We start from the raw sequence: 20,235 nt of genomic DNA on the forward strand, positions 1-20,235 counted from the left end.
AGTATTAGCAATCTATAAATAAGTCAGCATCCCTCACTCAAAAATAACCACAAAATATAGTATAGGAAAATTGGTTGGTGTGAGACACAGTGAGAATAGAATATTATTATTACTGGGAAGGCAGATGCACTTATAGAAAAGAAAAGGAAAATTTTTGACAAATGAACTTGTCGTCTGTAAGGCATCATATGATTTTGGCTAAACTACATCTCATCTTTGTAAAACATTTTGTAATTAAAAGCTCATAGGCTGAGGGTTCTTCTGAAGAGACTATAGAGTTGCTGCAATATACGAGGTGTGATCAAGAATTTTTATAGCGGCAACTGCCGACGCTACATCCATATAATGTAATTTGTCCAATAGCGTGATCAGCTGAGACAGGCAGGGACAAGTTGTAACACGTTCGAGTTTGCCAGTCAGCTGCCAGAGCCGCTAGAGTGAGGTTGTTTTTATCGTGTCTGTCGCGCAACATGGATTTTGAACAACGCATTAACATTAAGTTTTGTTTTAAGTTGCAAAAGAGTGCCAAAGAAGCTCACGAAATGTTAGAATCGGTGTACGGCGATAATGTGGTAACTTTGAAGACTGTGTACCAGTGGTATGACCGATTTAAAAACGGAAATGAGTCTGTTAAAGACGAGCAGCGTGCGGGACGTCCAGTAACCTCAAAAACAGTTAAAAATGTGCAAAAAGTGGAAACAATGGTTCGTTCAAACAGGTGAATGACTATTCAAGAGTTATCGGAAGACCTTAACATCTCGTACGGATCCGTTCAAAGCATTTTAACTAATGAATTGCAAATAAGACGAGTGAGTGCAAAATTTGTTCCCAAACTTTTGACTGATGAACAGAAGGAAAATCGTGTGTCAATTTGCACGGAGTTGAAGGGTCGTCTTCATGCAGATCCGGACTTCATGGCCAAAATTGTAACTGGAGATGAAATTTGGGTCTATGGCTATGACCCTGAGACCAAAATGCAGAGTTCCCAATGGAAAACCAGTTCATCGCCTAAAAAGGCACGTCAGTCAAAATCCAACATCAAGGTCATGCTCATTGTTTTTTTCGATAGTGAGGGCATAGTGCGATCATTCGTTCCAAGGGGAACAACTGTAAACTCTGAATTTTATAAGGGTGTACTGCAACGTTTGCGAAACGACGTACGAAGAAAGCGACCAGAAAAATGGACCAATGGCTTCCTTCTTCACCACGACAACGCGCCGTGTAACACCTCGCTTCTCATTCGCGAGTTTTTGGCCGAAAAAAGTGTTCCTGTCTGTACACATCCGCCATACTCACCGGATTTAGCGCCATGCGACTTTTGGCTCTTCCCAAAAATTAAAACTGTGTTTAAAGGAAAACGTTTTGACACCATTGCTGACATTGAGAGGGCCACGACCGAACAGCTGATAGCCCTTCCGAAAGAGGCCTTCCAGAAATGCCTCCAGTCATGGAGTCAGCGTTGGGATAAGTGCATTGCTAGCCAAGGACAGTACTTTGAAGGAGATTAAATCGAATTATATGTAACCTTATTAGTTTTTTTAATAAAGAATTATTCACCGTATTTTTTTTATCACACCTCGTATACAGATTCAAATAGCACCAGTGTTCTATTCAGTTTTTAAAATCAAAATCCATTATTTTTCACAATTTATTCATACTTTTGTGATAGAGATTGAAGACAGATCAAATCTCGGAGTTTTTCCTTAATTGGAAACAGTATATCTACGTAACAATTATGTGTTGTTCAATGAACAACACTGATAATAAAGTTTTAGATTACATACTTCTTTACCACATGTGCATCTCATTTTAAAGTTGAAGATTGATTATCCTTGATGTAACAAGATTTTTTCTTCTTGCTCCAGTTTCCTTGACAGAAAGTAATGCCAAGCATTCTGATACATACTTGTAAACCAAATATGTTTTTCATCACATTTTCCCTCTAAAAAAAAAACAAATAATACTTAAAGTCATACTTATCTCTGTCTTTGAGAATCAAAGTGTTCCACAAATTTCTGAGGTTTCTTTGGAATTTGGATTTAAAGGATTTAAATCAACATTCAAAAGTTTAGGTATTAAGTTATTAATCATTATTTCATAATTACAAATTAATTTCATAATCACTGTAGACAAATAATTCACAAAAATAATAATTTAGCTACAGTTAGTTTTAAATCATTAATAAGCAATTTCTTTCTAATTAGCAGGATTCCATGAAAATGAAAAAGAAAGTAATTAACAATAAATTAATTTCATATTTATATGTATAAACAAATGCCTATTATAATTATTTTTACAATGGGTTAGAGTCATTGGAAAATTATGATTTTTATAAAATCAATAAATAGTTATTACATTTTTTATTCTTCCTACTGAATTGATAAAATTTCTTATTACAATAATAAGTGAGAAAAAAATAGATGGTTTTACCAAAACAAAGATTTTCATTATCAGAGGATATTAGATTGGAATGTTGGATTTTTGTTTTACAAAAGTAAGGGATTTTTAGTTTAACCCGTTCTGTCACAAGCGAAACTTTTGATCTTTGGTCAGGTGTAGGTAAAAATTGCCTACATGCTCATTTTCAAATTTATTTTCTAGTAAAGTGGTTGTTACATATAAGTATTCATTAAAACTGTTAGAAAAGGTCTTTATCATTATGTATCGCACATAAATAAATAAAATTAAAGTAATATGAAATATTTATTTTTCACAATATCTGATATATTACATTCTAACAGCCTTCAAAATAGCTCAAAATAAAATATATTGCAGGTTCAAATTACATTTAATAAAATCAGGAACACACTTAGAATTACATTTCAGATTTCAGAATAGACATAAATGAATAAAAAAAGGAACTTTCTAATTACATATAGAACAGTATTTACAGCTAAATAACACAACAGTCTTCAAGAAATTTTTTAAAACATTTTCTGATTATTTGTTTTTGTAATACAAAAAGTTTTGAAGTTTCAAAACCACAAATCTTTAACACAACTGACACATAATTTTCTGGAGCATTCCATACACATGGGCTGTTTACACTTTATGCATATGTTGATAGTTTTCCTTTGTTTTGTATATGAACATAAAGAACAGTTTTTTCTTTTTTCCAGTTTATCACTGGCGATTGTAGATGAAGTACCAGCAATTTCCCTGTCTTCTGTTCCTCTTACACTCAAGAGTGATAGATTTTTTCAATCAAGCTCCTAAGTTTGTTAGAGATTTTTGATTTGCCTGTTTCTTCATCAATTCCACTGCTACTGTACATACTTGATACAAGAAGGACAATACGATTGCTCTTCACTTTCTGAGAGAGGAGTGTCATGCCATCTGAAAAACCATAAAGTGTATCATTCAAGGCCTCTGTCGATGAGTAACCAGAAATACAGGTGGGGGAGTGTATCCCTTTTGTTTTTTGAGAGTGCAACATAGATGAGTCCTCACTTTCTCAGCTCTTTAACAGCTTGAATGGAGCTGAAATAATTGTCAGGAGTTATGTTTCTATTTGTACTGTGGACTGGCTTTTAAGCTTGAAGTAAGGCCTGATTAGGCACCATGAGAGTTTTCTCTTCAGGAAACAGAGATTCGTCATCTGAGCCTCTCCCCTTATAAATGTAGGAGTTGTTTAAGCAGGACGTCTTTGCATTCATTAGATTCACTAGTTTGATACTGTACTTCGCCAGCTTATTTGGCATATAGACAGTGAATGGACTTTTTCCTCTAAATGGCAAAAGTGTTTTGTCGACTGTATATTTGCTGGGAACATACATTTTTTTGACAGTTGCCTATCAGAATGGAAGAAGTATTAGATATTGGGGCAACTAGATCCGTAGCCTTCCAAGTTGTTTGTGTGTAAGGATTTTCAAACTGTAATGTGTCTTTTGTAGCTGTGAATCTGTTAACAGACATAGCTGCTCTAAATATAGGACGCCTAGTTACATCTTTACTGAAAAGCGATCTGCTATTTTCACAGTTGGGCTTAGTGATGAATGAAAACACCAGCATGCCCACAAAAGCATTTAGTTCTGAGTGGGAAGTCCTTGTGGTAGCTCAAACCTTTTTCTCCCAAACATGCTCTGATGAAAGTGAAATGGAGGTTTGTATACTTCAAAATTTCTTCCATAATATTCGGAGAAAAAAATTGGTCCCAAACATTTAGTTCTGTAGGCGAATCTCCCAGAACTTCTTTAGCATAATGAGTAAGTCCTGGCAGTATGCAAAGATTTATAATGTTCTAATCGGGTGGTGTACCCCTCCTGGATGGTTATTCAGCAAACCACTCCTTTCCCTTTACTTCAACATAAAAATGAGGTGCATCGGAGAATGTGATTTCATCATGGGAAGGTCTTACTGCATTATGTTCCTGAGCTGCAGCCTCCTCTTCGTTATCCTCGTAGTCCTCACTTGAATCTTCATTTTCTAATTCAGACAGAGGGGGTGAATAATTTGGATCTTCTTCACTGTCATCAAAAGTTAGTGGATCAGGAATAGGTGTTTCTGGTTGACTCTCAGCCAACTAAAAAAAAAAAAAAAAAAAAAAAAAACAGTAAATGTTTTAGTTATTTTTGTGCAAGAAGAAAAAAAAACCTATTTGAAAATAAGTGTAACTAGATAAAAATTAAACTTATACACTTCTTCTTCTACATCTGTCATTAAAAGCTTTATCACTGTCTCAGCAAATCCAAGATCATCCATACAGTAAATATTCTTCCTTATATCTTTAGAAGAACTAGATCGATCCATCTAATATTAGAAAAGAAAAGAGAAAAGACTAATGTTCATGTTAATAATGAAGTGATAGGCATATAAACAAACTCTTGATATAAATATTATTGGAACAGAGCCAGCAAAGAAGGGTAAGTCAAAGGATAGTAAAAATTACCACCACTTATAGGACTCTGGGGCATATGTAGGTAAAAAATATTATCTTCTATCCCCTGGGCTCTGTGTCACATGAGGGTAATTTTTACCAGGTGTGTTTACGAAGAAGGTTTACCTGGTTTTCAAAGAAACTTGACAGGAAGTAAACCACAGGTCTATGACCGGGAATAACTGGCACGAATTTACATAGGGGCTGTTTGCCCGCCCAACCATCAGATTCGCTAACATAAAAAACACAAATTTCCCTGTGGGTAATTTTTACCTACCTGTGATAGTACAGGTTAAAGGGCTAAGGAAGGTAATGGAGTATAAAGATTCATTAGTGTGACATACAGACACTTAAATTAACAAATATAGGGTAAAATGGAAAAATGTTAAGGCTCCAGCAAATAACCACACTTTTTGAATTATGTATAAACTGGACCGAAATTCTATATGGATTTTGAAAGTTGATTATGTTCGGAAGTTATTTTCTTGTTCCGACGTGAAGGAGTCTTACCTTAATTAAATATATAAATTGGCTTGTCTCTTTTAAAACTAATAGAACTAGCCAAAAAACAGCTAATAGAAATTTTAATAATAAGTGAAGAGTTAAAAGATTCATAAACTTAACAAATGGCAGGCTTCGTTCATAAAATCTGCAAAATAGCTATAGATTAGTAAGTAAAATAGCCGTAATTACAGACGAAGACACAATCAAGCATGCGATCAATTTATTGAAAAGAAAAGAAGTCGTAGTGTACAGGTGACCTAAAAGGCCCAAAATCCAAATTTTTTGGATTTGTACTTTTTCTTAATTGCAGTAATAAGCCCTCATTGAGAGCTTTTCAACGATATATAAGTGGTACTTACTTTCATTGGTTCCAGTTATAGCAAAATTAAATTTTAATTAATGAAATATTTGGATCTTACAAGAGCACATCGTTCAAATTCGACTTAATTAATCATCGTTCAAATTCCTTTTTTTAATTTAAATATATTGATTTATTAATAATTATTAACTTCTGATTGTAAAAACGTTTTTACAATAAATAAAAATTTTATTGTGCATTATAATTTAATAGGTGTACAATGAAGTCATGTGGTGTTCACATCAGATTTTTTTTTTCTTTTAATTACAGTCTTTATTGTGTCATATGTTTAAGAAATATCATTTTCAAACGCCGGAAAGCGATTATAACATCAACAAAAATTTGGATTACATTGCCTCCACCACGTGAGTTTTTTTTTTATATAAAGAGGTAAAATTACGTGACATCTCTGAGTTGATGGTTGTCATAATAGTTAGGTTTTTTGTTCAGATTTTATAATTAAGAGTATAAGACGTGATCGTATTATACACGCGAGTGGATGGATATTCGGCCAAATTGGACGCAACGTAATTAAATCCTTCCTTGTTGCTGTTAGTATTCACACTAATGAGAAACTATTTAAAACAAAGGAAATATTTTTTCGGGCACTGCTATCGTTAGTAACTGATGGCGATCCCATAACTGTTTGAACAGTTAGTGTTACAGACATTTGAGTGTTCACCGCAGATACAATTTTGTGGATGCTGACACTCAGAATGTAGAAAAACTGACATTGAGATGCAATCGAAGGTCCGAAGGTCCATAAATACGGTAGTGAGGAGCACCATTTAACGACCATGTATTTCGAAGTAACAGAAACATACATCATTTGACACATGATCCATTGAATAAATAGAAAAGTATTAATTTTTGTCATTAAAACTGTTTTCCGACCTTTGAAAATAACATTTCTTAAAGAAATTATATAGGGAGAAATGGTAATTTAAAGCAGAAAGAAATCTGAGATGACAATGTAATTTATACAATTACCTATTCAACAACTTAAAATAACGACTAGACAAATACTTGATCCGTGTTTGTATGTCGTATAGCTCCAAAGATAAAATGGTTTTCAAAAATGAATAACAGGTACCAAATGTTTAAGGCTGATCATCTGTTGGAGAGACGACGAGCGATTATAGCCGACTTTGATTAGTTACGACTATAATGGAATGGAATGCAAAGTTGGCGGGAGTTTATTTCTCCCTACTTATCGCAGAACCTGGACAGAGTCCCTTGCTGCTGGATGATTCTAATCGGGCGTGGTTTTTTTTAAAAAGGTTATTTTAAATGGCGGGTCTAATTTTTCAAGTTTTGTTTATTATTTAGTGATTTTAAGACGGATTTAGTTGCATTCCAATCCGTTGTTGAACCCATTTTATGGGCCGACCGTGGAAGGCTAGGCTTATAAAGCCTGTCCTCCCGACGTAATTCCCCTTCAGACCGTCCACTGAAGTCCTTTCGGTGCTAACGCTTAATAGGCTAGCAGGAATACGCCACAACGGGGCACTAACTATCAGGAGGGAGCAATGCGACCCCTACTCCGGAGGAGTCGCAATTGCTGGTTTATTTTATTTAACTTGTAAGTTTTAAAGGAGAGGTTGTGTAGAGGTTCTTCATCCACTTCTGTTATGGCTGCCTTCCAGGACGCATAACAGAGCCCAGCAGACGGCCATAACAGAGCCCAGCAGAGGCTGGGCTCTGTTCCGGACTCCAGTCCGTGATGTTGGGGCGAGTAGAGGGTCTTCCTTCTTCTTCTTCCGATGACCTCTTCATTCTTCTTTGGCCTGCACTTTCCGAGAATTGGTAGTAACCGAAGTTACATACCGTTAACCTTAAAATTCCCAAAATCCCGAAGGGCTGAACGGGGGAAAGTGCAGGTTTCTTCCTTCTTCCGTGCTGGGCTTGTGACTGCTGGGCTGATGGCTGCTGGGCTCGTTCCCTCCTTCTTCTTTCTTGAAAGGAAAGGTAATAGGGAACTTACAAAATGGTGATACCTATTCGCGATCGCGGTTTTGGGGCGGCGATTTTCTTAGAAGAAGTAAACAGAAATTATTTACTGCAAATAATTATTAATCTCCAGACACACGTGTGTCCGGGAAGGGGTTGGGGGGACCGCGTGGCCGCAGTGAAGAAATCAATTATTTATTGTGGTGGCTGTTGGTATCTGCGACAAAAGAAACAGAACACACAAAAAAAAAACTGCGTTTTTGTTTTAAACACGACTTACCGTATCTTGATATCTTGAGACCGTATAACTCGCGAAAATTAAACACTCGCGACCACGGAAACTCCTCTGACGCGCTATTCCGTTTGTGGCTCATGCGATATGGAGGACCCTAAGCCTGGTTTGTCGATTCTCAGCTCCCGCACCGCACCATCACGGTGGTTCGTCCAGTACGGCGTGAGGCCGCTTCCTTACAACTGTCGGGGTTGGGTCCTCTCGGCAGATGTCCCGAAGATGACTGTGCTCGGACACAGCCGCTCTCCCGAACAATCTGCGCGCCTGCGCCACCCCCACCTCGGACACGGATTGCAATCTCGCGTCAGATCGGAGAGTGGCGTTCCTGACGAACCAAGGAGCTCCAAAGATCGTCCGCAACGCAATGTTTTGGACGACCTCGATCTTCTCACGACTATAAGAGACTGGAGTCATCCTTTTATAGTCTAGTTCACGCGAACTTGCCTGTTGGCTTTTGTACAAAGCTTACATAATAGATATAGTATCGTTATCTGTAGTTTTTTTTACAGACTTTTGTAGAAAAATATATTAGATTCAATCGTATAGTGGGAATGGAGGATGAAAATGCATTTTCTTTTCGTTTTAAGTAGTAGGAAAATACCATTTACTTAAATTGGGGTTTCCTTATATATTTATAGGCCTATGTATAAAGTTTTGTAGCTTGAAAATCTACAAAACTATACTAGATCAATTTCATTGAAATTTAATAATGTATACAATTAGTATATCTGAAGTTGTGCATGTAAAAATTTGATGAAGATTGGTTGAGTCGCTCAATTTAAGTTTGAAAAATTTTGAGCAGAGCAAGTTAGAAGTGTGGTTCGTTATGATGCTGTAAGTTAAAAGGTGGAAACAAGTTAAAATAACGAAAAGTCATTATTTTTACACAGAATTGCGCTAGAATTATTTAGACTGTTTTATATTTTTTTAAGGCTTTGAAAAATTTATTACCCCCTTATAATTTGTTCATCCATAGTTTGCATTTTATATCCCGAGAATGATAAAACCTTTGTCTATCATATTCCATAGAGATGATTTTTCACAACTGCATTTATCAACTTTTCACTATCAATATCGATGTCAAATACATAAAAATTATAATAAAATAATGGGCCATCGGGGTCCAGGGCTCTGAGCTACCTGGCTAGACAGTTGGGCAGGCAAAGCTAGCCTCTACCAGCTAGTACATATATATATATATATATATAAGGAAATACAAATTTATGTGAGTGGTATTTTCTTACTCATACCTTTAAATGTAAAGAAAATTTATTTTCACCTTCTCCCCCATTCCCACCATGTGACTAAAAATAATTTATTTTAAAAAGTCTGTAAAAACACCAGCCAACATTAGGAAAAAGTAAGGTTTCTACAAACACCAACTGATAGTCACACAATCTAGCCTGTGAACGATCATCCAGTCTCTCATAACTGTACGAATGAAAGTCAGCTGTAGTCACTCCTAGTCTCTTCCAGTGAACGAGCAGCTTAAAGGTACAGATCTGAAATTTAAGAGGTGTTAATAGATATTTTAATAACTTGATAGAATGAGCTACCTGATGTAAAAATTTGAACATGATTGGTACTGCTGTAGAATGAAAAGCAATCAGTCAAGCTAGGTGACAAAAGACTCAAAAAAATTGTGTATTTTCTACTTGCAGAAAAAATATATATTAAAAAATTAGTAAAACAAGTGGAGAATAAAAGACTGTTAGTGTTGATAATAGTAGTTTTTTTGTTTTTTTTTTAAATTGGTTGAATAGTTTGTTTTTTATTAGATTTCAAATTTAAGTACGTATAATTTCTGCCGTAACATTAGTTGTGTATGGTATTTGTAGAACAGAAAGGGTATTTGATCATTTAGAATGGAACGAAATGTTAAAAATATTAAAGGAATTTGAACTGATATGCAATTAAGAAATATTGTACAAAATCTGTACAATAATCAGACAGTAGCAACAAGAGTAGATGTAAAAAGGGAAATTTTGGTTGAGAGAAGATGTGTGTAGGGTAAAAATGCAAGGAAGAAACAGATTGGAATTAATAAAACAAATTACTGAGAGTGCAGGATATAGTAATTATGTTAAGGTTAAATTATTAACAAGACCAAAAAGGAATAGGTAGATAGGATCAAACCAGTCAAATTAATGATGATTAATATCACAAAATTTATAACCATAGCAAGCATAAATTTAGTAACTAAAAGTCTTAAAATATGATGGTAAGTCAATAATAAAAATTTAGAAAAAATTCAGTATTTTATTTTTTTAACTATAGTAGTTTGCAAAATATTCACTGGATAATAATATAATAAAATAGGTTGAAGTTTCATTACAATCATGAGCATTTCAACTGTAAGTCTTATATGTTCAGTGGATCATTAGAAAATGGCCACAAGAAAAGACAAACCATTTAATGCATGTCATATGCATTTATAATAAAATGCAATACTCTTTTCTTCATAGCAGTGGTTTTACTGCTGAAGATAAATTTCTGGTGAAAATGGTAAGGGATTGTTATGCAATCATAAGATAAGTATTTCATATTATACTCGTATGAGTACCTGTGGAAAAACTTTTGTACTCATATTAATTTTACTTTCTTTTAATTTAAGTTACTTTTATTTAAACATATATTTGTCTTTGAAGGTCTTATGAAGTTCTTCTCTGCAAGGTTAATTTGCTTAAATTTTAGTAATTATTATAGTAATGTACAGTTAAACACTATACATTAGATATATAATAAAAGTTAACATAGGTTTAATATAAATTAACACTGAATTGTTTTCATTAGTTTATTCTCAACTAACTAATCTAAAATATATTTCATTGTAAGTGATGCTAATTACTGGGTGGAGCTGTAGAGTGGTAAGCATACAGGCTTCCAGATCTCAAGTTTGATTCCTGAAAAATGTCCAACATTTTTTCATCTATCATTCATTTTTACTTCATCTCATCTCATTATCCTTGTAACAATGAATGCAAAAGCATGTTTGAGGTTGTAATAACAAAAAAATAAACAATAAATCAATTTTTAATGTGGCTTCATATTGGAGGGATGTGCAAGGCAAGAATAACAATAATAATAATGCCCAGTTTCTTTTCCTGCATAACAGTTTTTTTTTAAACCAATCAAACTGTAGTTTAACAATACCAAGAATTCCTCTTGTAATCATCCTCAGTGACACCAGTGCCACTGTTTTGTACTATTATATTCAATTACCATAGACGACTTTTTTTAGAATATGTAGAAAGGCATGATTACAAGATTTGGTCAAAAAGTATATTAAATATTTGAACTGTCTGTTCATTTAATTTATTGGATGATCTTTTTGTATGTAACATAAACATGCAGACTAACTGACTAACTAAAGTAATTAATAGTGAATGAATTATCTTTATCAAGAAACTGCATGGAATTTTATTTCAATTCTATAATCTTGAAATAAGCCTAACAAGTATTTTTATTTTTAGTTTGTACCATATGAGGGATATGATATGCGAAGAAATGATAATATTGACTGGTCTGGAATTGGTAAATATTCAACTGATTTATTCACTGAGGAAAGTATCAAAATAATTGAAAATCATAACAAATCAAAGTCATTATTTTTGTATTTTTCACACCTTGCACCTCATGCAGGTAATTATGAAGATCCACTTCAAGCTCCAGAGCACGTTATACAAACACTTTCTCACATTTATGATCCTGAGAGAAGAAAATATGCAGGTATGAATTCCTAAGTTTGTAAATTATAACATAACATTTATTTTTTTTTACTGTGTAAAACCCTTTTAAAGAGAATTAAATATTTTTTACTTTCCACTTTACCAATGACATTTTTCTGTAAATTTGTCATATTCTTTCTTCAATTTCATGTAAAACTGCCATGTAGTAAACTGCCCTTTTGGCATGCCGAAAGGCATGCCAAATAGATTTCACCTATGTTAAGTAAGGGATAAAAACGATTTCCACCTTAAAGTAAAGAAAAAATTCAAATTTACTCAATACACAAGCCCCATCTTCTTACAATTCCTGCAACATTTTGGTCATGCTTTGCCATAAGGGTTGGTCATATCAAAAATTGTTTCAGACAGTTTTAGGTAATGTTTAGAGGGCCTAATGTTTACTTTAAACCAATTCAATACTGTGCCTATTAAGGGAGGCATGATTTTTGTCTTTGAAACCCCATTTTTTCCACCACCTGGGCTAATGGTTGATGATATCAAAAACTTTACTTAGATAAGTTTTAGGCCCTTATCCAAAGAATAGTAGGAACTTTAAAATGAATTCGAAAATTTACATAATAAGAAAGTTATAGCGATATTTTGTTTTTTTGAAAAAGACCCCCCATTTCGACCACTGGTCGATTTGCCTATTAACGAACTCGACCGAGACTTTGGGTCGTTATATTTTATATATCAATTTGAAAGTTATTGGTGCAAAATTACAGGAGTTATTGTATCCACAAGAAAGTGAAATATATATATATCAAAGATAAAAAGTATAAAAACTGTTTATCACTAAGAGTACAGAATTCGATAATGCTTCTTACCTTATGCTTATTATTTTTTTTAATAGCGCTTTCGAGATTTTCCCTCATCAGTTAAACTTTTTCTTCCAAGTCTCACATCAAATTCAAACCATTAAAATGACAAGATATAAAAATATGTAGTCATAAATATTAAAATATAAAATTAAAAAAAAATAAACATTTTTCTATTGTGTGGCTAGCCATACATACAGTACTGTACTCAAGTTATTTGAATTTATCTAAATTATATAAATGTGCTGCTACCTGAAAATCATTATCAAATTCTGTCTGCACATTAATAAAATAAAACTTTTGTTTATACTTGAATATATAATATTTTTTCAAAATATTTAATTTTTTTTATTATCGCATCCTTTTACAATTTCTACTATATTTAAATTTGTATTCGAATCAGTGATTAAATGTTTATTGATTATTAAATTTATTGAACTGATGGTGGTTTTGGGGTCTGGAGGATGTGTAACGCAAAGATATGTCCAAATTTTCCAGAAGTCGAATCATAGTACCCATTACAATACATAGCTTTTTTATGAAATCTACCTAAAATGGAAAAAACCTTTCAGACATAGTCTGAACATCTAGACATCTCTCAACATGTTTGTGAGGTTAGTAAAATTGTCACAGTTATTATTTCCGCTACTATTTGTCTCAGAAGAGATGTTCATTTATGTGTCTGATTATTTATTGTAGCCTTGAAAAAGTAATAGCCTTTTTTGTAGAAATTTACATGTATTAATCTTCTTAATTTTAAACTCTTAGTTTCAGATAAATTAGGCTATTTAGAGAGAAAATTATCATAGAATTGAATTTAACTTTACACCTTAACAACTTTAACTTAACAACTTTAGATGGATACTCATAATGGTGTTAATAAATCAAATAAAATTTTATCATTCATTTATTTCCATTCTAACTTTAATTTGTTTTTTAAAATTATGCCAGAATAAGTAATAACTCCTTGAGGTATGATTGAAAGAATATATACAACAAGGTATAAGGAAACAAAACTAGAATGCCTCTTGTATAGGATGAATTAAGAGCATTCTGGAATAGACTGGTCAAATTGATTTCTGGAAAGAAGTTAACATTGCAGGTTAGTAAATTCCTAATAAAGATCCTGTGCCACATGTAGCAATAATGCAGCTGCTACAAAAGTTTCAACAGTTGGAACAATTGATGATTAACAATGGTTTGAGTACCCAAAAAAATGCCCCTTTGAAGAAATTACTACAGCAATATTTGCATCATTGGAAAGACCCTAAATCATAAAATTTTGATGTTAAGATCTGTAATGTTAGTCAATAGTCAGTTGTATGGACTTAAGGTCTTTTATGAACCCAAATAGCACACATAAACCTTCAGCTTGACCAACTTGTACTAATGATGATGATAATCACTGACTTGAATTTTATGAATTGTAAAAGTTTATTTTTATATTAATGCTAAACAAAAAGAGAACTCAAAGTTTTGATTGCCTGTTAACCAACATTGATCAGATTCAACCAGGTTGGATATTTTATTTTATGTACAAAAATATACGACCCCAAGTAGAACATACTTCTGTTTTATTCATTTCTGCATGTATTATATTAGTTTCAACATTTTCAACTTTAATTTGATTATAGTTGAAAAGTGGTCACATGGCAATTTTATTACGTAAAAACATATTTTATTTAAAATAATAAAATCAAAATTATTTTTGTTTGTTGCAGCAATGGTTGTTAAATTAGATGAATCTGTTGGTAAAATAGTAACAGCATTGAGAAGGGCAAATATGATACAGAATTCAATAATCGTTGTTCTCTCAGACAATGGTGCTGCAACAGAAGGTATCCATGCTAACAAAGGATCAAACTGGCCACTAAAAGGGGTAATGAAATTTGTTGACTGTTGAACAATGGCTTTTTAAATAACAAAATTTATCTCTAATCCTGGAAAAGATCTTAGATATTTTTAATTTATTTTAAATAGATAATTTTTTATTTACAATCAAATTTGACCTTCTTCAAATAATTGCATCAGGAGCTTTTGTTAGTAAGTTTTTCCCTAATGCTGAATGCTTTGAAACCATTACATCCACTGGGTAAGGTGCCTTCTGAGCACTTTATATTTACCCAATATATTTCCTAACAAGAAATTAAGAAAGCCAAGATTGTCAGTACGTTTTTTAATCAGAAGTGCATGCCTATGAAACATTTTATTATCAGATTTAATATACATCTTATTTTCAATATTTACAATAATGTTGTTAATGGACTTAAAATTAAGGTTGTAAGTTCATTTTTAATTTTATCCATTTTTTATCTATTTTTGAATTGTTAATGGTCTTTGAATTGCTTAAACAGATTCATAAATTTATAAATATGTGCAATGATTTACATCTGTCTTACAAGTTTTTTATTCATGTCTAACAACTTTTAGTAATAAGTATGATAATTAAGATATGGTAATTAGTAGATATGGTAATTAAGTCAGAAGAAAATGGTAAAACATTGTGAGCGTTTTAAAATTTTAAAAAATGTGAAAGGTAAAAAGTTATGTTTTTTCTTCTTTTATTTCATTAAAATAAAAACAAAAGAGCAAAGTTTACAGAAAAAAAACACTCAACAAATTTAAAAAAATGTTATAAATAAATTCCATTATAAATTTTAAGTAAGGATTTAATCCTTCCTAAAACGCTGTAGAATCCTAACTAATAAAAGTAGTGCTAAAACCCTAGAGGAAAAGGAAAAATGTAATTAAGCAAATTATCATATTAACACAGAAGTATGTAACTGTTTTATCTTTTCAGTATTACTAAAATAATGAAATTATAATAATTACAGGAAAAACTAACTCCTTGGGAAGGTGGAATTCGAACTGTAGCCTCTATATGGAGCCCTATGTTGAGTGGTGAAAGAGTTTCCAGTTCTCTTTTTCATATATCAGATTGGCTACCAACTTTATTCTCTGCTGCAGGTAATCCACACATTCATTGAATTCTCCTATGATTTTTAATTATTCATATTCTATGATTATGTAAAATATGAATTACTAATATTATTTAATACTTTAATTAAATTTCTTGATTTATAAGCAGACTAATAATAATCTTTTTCTCTATAACACTTAATTACCATATAAAATACAGAATTTGTAATAAAACACTGTATTGTGCTAGAGCTGGCAGAGTAAAAATCAGAGTTGGATGATAAAAATCTTTTAATGAGAATGACTTCTCATGTTATATTACATGTTCTACATGTTACATCACAACTATTGATGAGAACAGTTATGTCTCTGTTAATATTTCCTTATGGCAACATCGTAATTACAGAATAGACTTGGACTTTTCAACAGTAAATATGTGAAGCAAGTTTTATTTTCCTTAGAGTGCATATAATAGTTGTATTATTATTAAATTATACAGCTTGCATGTACTTCACCAGATATATTATGGTAGTAACTTCAATTTATTATTTTCAAATACTGACTCTAATTCTATTATAAATTTTATAGAAATTAGTATTTGTTAAATGCATTTGAAGAGAGATGATAATTCACATAAAGGTTGAGGACTTTACGTGGAAATATGATGTGCAGTAGACCAAAGCCCTAGACAGATTAAAACTCAGGATATTTGATACTACTACCTATCCACTACAATTCTCTCAACATTTATTTATTCTTACTCAATACTACAGTCTCAGTGGAAAATGGCATTAATAAATAATTTTGTTTTAAGTTATTCCTCTCTTGCTTTATTAAGCCTGACATGAGATATTACTCATATTTTCTTGGCAGTGGTCTTCTCATTTTTAGGAGTTGTGCCCATTTCAGGTTCCTATATGATCCTGTAGTATATATATATATATATATATATATATATATATGTGTGTGTGTGTAAGTAACAAGATTGATTAATAACATCTTTGTAATTTGTTACATTAAATGCTTAGTTACCTGATTTTCAATTTGCTGCCATCTCCTTCTTTTTCAGAGGAAGAAAAAGTAATTAATTGTGACACTTAAAAATATTGTTTTTAAAACAATAACCATAATATGGTTACTATAAACTAAATATACTTACAGTAATTTTTATTTACATTTGAATTTGAAATGAACTAATGCTATGTATTTTTTTTTCAAATTTTAACTTACAATATTTGGTTTTGTAGGTGGAGATGTTAAAGAGTTGGGCGTTATAGATGGTATCAATCAATGGAAGGTTTTTTCTGAAGGAGCTTCCTCATTAAGAAATGAAATACTCCACAATATTGATGAAATTACTGGTTATGCAGCAATAAGGATCCGTGATTACAAATTTGTAAATGGTAAAGTATTATACTTGATAAATGTATAGAAAACAATATCAATCTTCAATTTTTTAATGAAGATTCATTACTCCTGATATATCCATTCTACCTTCTTATCCCATTTCTAGCCTTTGGTTTTTATTATTATACCTTAAATACATTTTTACTAAGGTGATGATTGAATAAAATACTACTTAAATGTATTCTTATTATATTAATTAATCATGAAATTCTACAAAATATATAATATGTTAAGATGAACAGCAGTCCATATCTGTACTATATATTTATAAGTATGGAGCGAGCGGGAAATCCCTTTGTTAGCTTGTGTGTAGGTCCATGAACGTCCACGCACTGGTAAAACATTGGAGAACATTATGAATGACTTCTTGCGCATTTTTGGAAATTATCGCCATCACAGCAAATGTTTCTGACATGGGAGAAAAAGGCTTTTATAAAGGGAAATAAATATTCTTGATACACCATGCAATGGGAAGCCAAGCACTCAAGTTGAAATGCCTGCTGTTCTGGAGGCATTGATTCAACAACCACCTATGAAATCAACACACTAACTTTCTGCAGAGTTTGGTTTTGCGTTGTCGATCTTGGAATGCCTAACTCTGCAGAAGAACTTGAAAGTGAAAAATCTTCGTCCAGCCACAGTTAATGAGTTGAGTGACAATGACTTGTTTATACATGAAAGAAATTGCTTGAAGGCTTTCCAAGAGCAATTGATAAGAACATCATGTTTTCCAGACAAGTGTATGATTTATTGAAGCTCTTGTAACCTAAATGTTTTTTCTTGGCAAAAGATAATATTCACTTTTTTGAGGAAATGGAACACCATCCGCGTCATGTTATGATTTTGTTATGCTGTTATATGCTCTGATATGCTTTTGCGATTGAACAACTGGATGTGGAGGCACATAAAGCCGTGCTTTGAACATGCTGGAATCCACACAGACATTTTAGATCCATAGAAGTTAAGCTGCACCTATCCTAATAATTTCATAACTAGTGTGAAGGGACTTCCTGCTCACTCTGTATATCAATGTATTGATGTATTATAGAAAACATGGGCTCTGAATTTATATCTTAATTGCTATTATTATCATTATTTTTTAAAATTATATACAAATACAGAAATATTCAGTTTAAATGTGATTATATTACAATCTTTCTCTATTCATAATCTAATATCATGTCTGAAAAGAAAAGTATATACACTACACCATATTAATTACATCACTAAATAATACCCTCAGAATTACCATTCAACAACATACACTGTAAAATTCTTTTTATTTTTCTGAAGTGCATGAACAGTGACAGAAAAATCAATATTTTATTAAGGTATTTAATGTGTTTGAGGAGTGATTAGATAGATTGTCTTTATGCATAGATACTAAAACAATCAGGCTTATTGTATAGCTATGATATAGAAAACAGTCCATTCATTAATAGTTCACAGAAAGTATCTTGCCATCACTATCCTTTAATAAATCAAACCAAGGATGAACTGACTTTAAAGGTTCTGACTTTCTTTGCATTAATATTGAGCATGATCACATCTGTAGTCACAGAATCCAAAATCTTTGGGTAAAAGAGATCAAGGATAAGAATAAAATTCCCTCCCACCTACAATTCCCAATCTCCTGACCAACTTTATAAGAAATTAGCATTAGAAGTATTTTTATAGCATAAATAAAGTATTTTTCCCTTGTTTTGACAAATTAGATAGATTAGAAACATCAAATAACAGGTGAATAGTTTCCAAAGGAGCAACTTTCCAATCATTTAACTGGACTATCGATGGAAACGACAACTAATTGAGATGTTCATCCTACACTGTTAATTTGTTTCTTACTTTATGTGAGAAATGAATATTTGAAATATGTGATAAATGCTAAGCCTGCGCAAGATTGATCATCCATACTATTTCAGCAAATATTTTTTTTCTTTGCTGACAGTCATATCTCCATTACATTTTTTTTTATATTTGTCAAAAATTTCATCTTGGTATAGTTTTAAAATTTAAAAACTTATATTGAAATTTTTTCTGTTGTTTTTAATCTAGGAACAGTTCTTCTTGGGTTTCTTGATAAATGGACAGGTGAAAGTATGTCTTGCAGAAGAAAATATTATAATACAACAGCTGTTTTAAATAGTGAAGTATCGGATAATTTAGTAAGAATTGGTTTCATTCTTCCAACTTATGAAAAAATGATATCACTAAGGAAACAGTCAACAATCAATTGTGGGAAGAAAAAATACACTACTTGTTTACCATTTAAAAACCCTTGTTTGTTTGATATAAAACATGATCCATGTGAGGTTGATAATATCTATGATAGAGTATATAATTTGAGTGATATTAATATTAAAACATTTGAAAGTCATTTAAATTATTTCAGAAAAACTGCTGTAAAACCAGGAAATAAAATGAGTAGTAAATATGCTGATCCAAAATTGTACAATAATACTTGGGTGAACTGGGGAGATTACTGTAATCTTATCAATAAAAAAAATTGATGAAAATATATACCTTTATAAAAATTATAGTAAACATTGTTATTTATTTATAAAAAAAAACTATATTTTGATTTACAACAAAGGACTATTGCATAACTAAGTAAAAACCTATCATACAGGTTGTTCTGTGGCAACCGCAACTTGGCACACATCAGAGCTTCAGGTTCATTATCCACTATCCAGACGATATACACTTTCTCATCAATGCACATGTGTCTAGAATCACTGCTTTCTGCATCGGCAGGAAGAGGCGAAGTTAAACACCAATGGCCATGAATGCCTCCCTGACCTGATCCACCAAATCCCTGTACTTTGACAGCTTCTCAGCATATTTCTTCTGGATGTTAGCGGCCAGTGGTATTGTCACATTGAAGATCCAGATGATGTTTTCCTGTTTCGTAATCACAACATATGAATGATTGTGAGCCACTAGCTTTTCCATGAGAACCATGCAATCGTAATAAATCCTATAACAGTCATTTTTCAACACGGCCAGAGGAATATACCTGTAGTTGAGATATATACATCAAGAAGTCCTAGGTCCAGGGCTAGCCTCTGATGGAGAATGCAAGCCACGTTTTATTGTGTCCGGATGTGTTTTCTTTTGGAGCCAGAATCTGGCAGCTACTAATCACATGCTTCACAGACTCGCTTGTACTCCCACACAAATGTCAATTATCCACGACCACTGAAGGGTTCTTGACTATGTGCTTCCAATAACTGAGCGTGCTGACTACCAAAAACTGGATTACAAACGCAAATCACTCAGCAGCAAACAATTTTGTGTTTTTCAGTCATGCAAAGGAGGCAGCAAAGTCAATCCCCTCATCCAACACGGAGGCTGCAAATCTCCCATGAAGCTCGCACACACAC

General features: G+C 32.5%; 1 protein-coding gene across 3 annotated transcripts in view; it reads left to right on the top strand.

Moving 5' to 3' along the window:
• The window catches only part of LOC142319286 (arylsulfatase B-like), a 35,062-nt gene extending 15,666 nt beyond the window's left edge, over positions 1-19,396 (top strand). For all 3 annotated transcript variants that reach the window (XM_075356391.1, XM_075356392.1, XM_075356390.1), the window contains exons 5-9: positions 11,454-11,709; positions 14,248-14,405; positions 15,361-15,493; positions 16,693-16,848; positions 18,908-19,396. In XM_075356391.1, coding sequence (XP_075212506.1) covers positions 11,454-11,709; positions 14,248-14,405; positions 15,361-15,493; positions 16,693-16,848; positions 18,908-19,362 — 1,158 coding nt within the window. In that variant the 3' untranslated portion in view covers positions 19,363-19,396. The remainder of the gene's footprint in view (positions 1-11,453; positions 11,710-14,247; positions 14,406-15,360; positions 15,494-16,692; positions 16,849-18,907) is intronic.
• Positions 19,397-20,235: the final 839 nt, after the last annotated feature.

This window comes from Lycorma delicatula, chromosome 2 (assembly GCF_047948215.1).
Source record: "Lycorma delicatula isolate Av1 chromosome 2, ASM4794821v1, whole genome shotgun sequence".
NCBI lineage: Eukaryota > Metazoa > Arthropoda > Insecta > Hemiptera > Fulgoridae > Lycorma > Lycorma delicatula.